Source organism: Propithecus coquereli, unplaced genomic scaffold (assembly GCF_000956105.1).
Source record: "Propithecus coquereli isolate 6110/MARCELLA unplaced genomic scaffold, Pcoq_1.0 Scaffold5, whole genome shotgun sequence".
Lineage (NCBI taxonomy): Eukaryota > Metazoa > Chordata > Mammalia > Primates > Indriidae > Propithecus > Propithecus coquereli.
In genome coordinates this window covers 17264443-17267000 of record NW_012150840.1, presented here as the reverse complement: position 1 = coordinate 17267000, position 2558 = coordinate 17264443, and the positions used below count along the sequence as shown (strand labels likewise).

General features: G+C 35.5%; 1 protein-coding gene across 1 annotated transcript in view; it reads left to right on the top strand.

The window, feature by feature from the left end:
• Window positions 1-2558, top strand: part of SPTLC2 (serine palmitoyltransferase, long chain base subunit 2) — a 110821-nt gene that overhangs the window by 62064 nt on the left and 46199 nt on the right. Inside the window, exons 6-7 of the mRNA XM_012656060.1 lie at window positions 497-590; window positions 2121-2226. Of these exons, the coding sequence (XP_012511514.1) occupies window positions 497-590; window positions 2121-2226 (200 nt within the window). The remainder of the gene's footprint in view (window positions 1-496; window positions 591-2120; window positions 2227-2558) is intronic.

Below are 2558 nucleotides of genomic sequence, written 5' to 3'. Positions count from 1 at the left end.
GCTATGTTGTCCAGGTTTGTCTTGAACTCCTGGCCTCAAGCAAACCTCCCACCTCTGCCTAGTTAGTAGTGAGTGAGAGAATGTGCCATTTTCACAGGCATTACCCCCTTAACTTCCATTTCCCACAAATAAACAGTACATCTTACCAAAATTCATATGGAATTCCTTCAAATCAGAGAAATGAAAACTTTTTAAAGATTGATGTATCATATTTTAAGCATAAATAAAAACCTGTTGCTATAATCTGAATATTTAAGTCAATCATAGGACTTAAGATATTAAATTACACGACCAGAATTTTTCATCTACTTCGAAGATGTCTTTACAAAAATCAAATTATCATGTATGCTTGTTTTTCTTCTTAAAATTGATCGCTTTGCTGTTGTACAAGATTTCCTTAATAAGATATCATTATTATGATTGTAACATTTCATAATTTGTGTAACTGAACCTTTCCCCTCAAGCTGCTTATCTTGCTGTGCTTCTGATTTTGCAGGGTTGCCTGATTCTCAGTGATGAACTGAACCATGCATCGCTGGTTCTAGGAGCCAGACTGTCTGGAGCAACCATTCGAATCTTCAAACATAACAGTGAGTTTGCCATGGAATTCACTACTGGCCTTGTTGTGTAATATTCTTTGGGTCAGTGGTGGTGGTAACATTAGTTCCATTAACAGTTGAAAATGCAAATGAAGCTGAAGTTTTGTGGTGTATTTTTTATTTAAATTTACATGGAATTCAGGGAGCATAGTATGGGAAAGAGACTGAATTATTTTTCCTAAGTAGACAATATGGTTAAACATTCCACAATAGATATTTCTTTTTGTCTAAATTTTGAATAAACATTTATTTTTCTCCTCCTTTCTGTATATAAACATAGGAAGCTAAGACAATTAGTACATTTTTATTTGTATCCTGCTGATTGCCACACATTGCTCTCTGCAGCAGGACTGGAGGCCTTGGATCAGGAGATGGTAAATATTTAATTCTGTGGAGAGCATCTTCTATCTCTTGGTTAGGTAGTATGCATATTAGTTTGTTACAAATAACTGAATGTGTAAGCATAGTCACAGTCTTTGGCTATCTTATTTGTGTTTGTGTTATGTGTTTTATTACCCTGCTTCTTTTTTTCTATCAGAGTCTTCTTATGTAAAGAATAAAATCATGTAGTTTTGTAATCTCTTTCTCCAGTGATGAGCAATAAAGAATACAAAATCAGATTTTATGATAGGGTGTCTCCCACCCCTATTAAATATACCCCAGACTTAGTGTTGCTTAGATTTTTGGGAGTTTTTTTAAGGACTTAATTTCAGGGCAGATGTTTTAAGTATGAAGTCTACAGTGGTAGCAACAATGTTCTTCAAAGCATTTGTCTTTAACAGGGAGACTGTGACCCTCATTAATGGCAATACCAGCCCCATTGTTTCCTAGGCCCATTAGCCACCTTTAGGACCAACAGAGCCATAAGAACTTGGTTGTGTATAGGCACCTGATGCAGTCAAACCTGGAACAATCACAACTGATTGCCAAGCTTGCTTAACACATAGACGCATGGATGCCCCAGACTGGTGTATTTTTAATCCGGTGCCAAGATACAGCTCTTTAGTAAGCATTTATTGAGTACATCCTGGGTGAAAGGAAACATACACTTTGAAGTTTTTTTCCCCCCGTATTTGTTTTTTAGGAGATGTATGTACCTGGCCATGGTCTATTCACATTCTCTTGCTCGGTCTTCTTTATGTGTTTATTTCTGCATTCAGAATGACCCACTAGGATTAGAGATACAGTTTGATTCTATAAACACAAAAAAACTAACTGAATAGCAAGGTATTTTAACATGATGCATTGGTCATTTCATTAAGCAAGCTAATGAACTGAATCAATCATTATAGTCATTTAGGTAAGTTTCGATGGTTTTGAATATTTGTTACATTTTGAATTTCAATTCAGGGTAGCAATAATTCATCCATTTTGCCCTGTTTTTTTCTGCCCAACTCTAGTTATGTTAATATTCTTTGCTGAGACATACTTCCTGAATAAGAAATGCATATTTGCATTTCTGGAGTAAAGTTAGGAAAGAGGAAGATGCTTTGTGACTTTGTTATTTTTTGTGTGCTTTAGATATGCAAAGCCTAGAGAAGCTATTGAAAGATGCCATTGTTTATGGTCAGCCTCGGACACGAAGGCCCTGGAAGAAAATTCTGATCCTCGTGGAAGGGATATATAGGTAATCCTGCTTTATTATTTTTACCTTTGTGACTTGGCCCATGGAGTCATAGAATTTTTAAGGTGAAGGAACTCAAGTCTAGCCCCCTCTGGAAAGTAAGGAGACAGTGTTTATGACTTGTTAAAGTACCTGGAAACAGCACTAGAACAGAAATCTTTCTGTCTGACTCTTCTTTTATTCTTTCCATTATACTACATGGTCTCTAAATCCCCTTTCTGTTTGGGTCTTTTATTTTTGTACTGTTTGTAGAGGGAACTTATATATAGGAGCAAGAATTGGAGTATATATTCTAATATGTCAAAACAAATTATACACTATTTAATTTTAAGAAA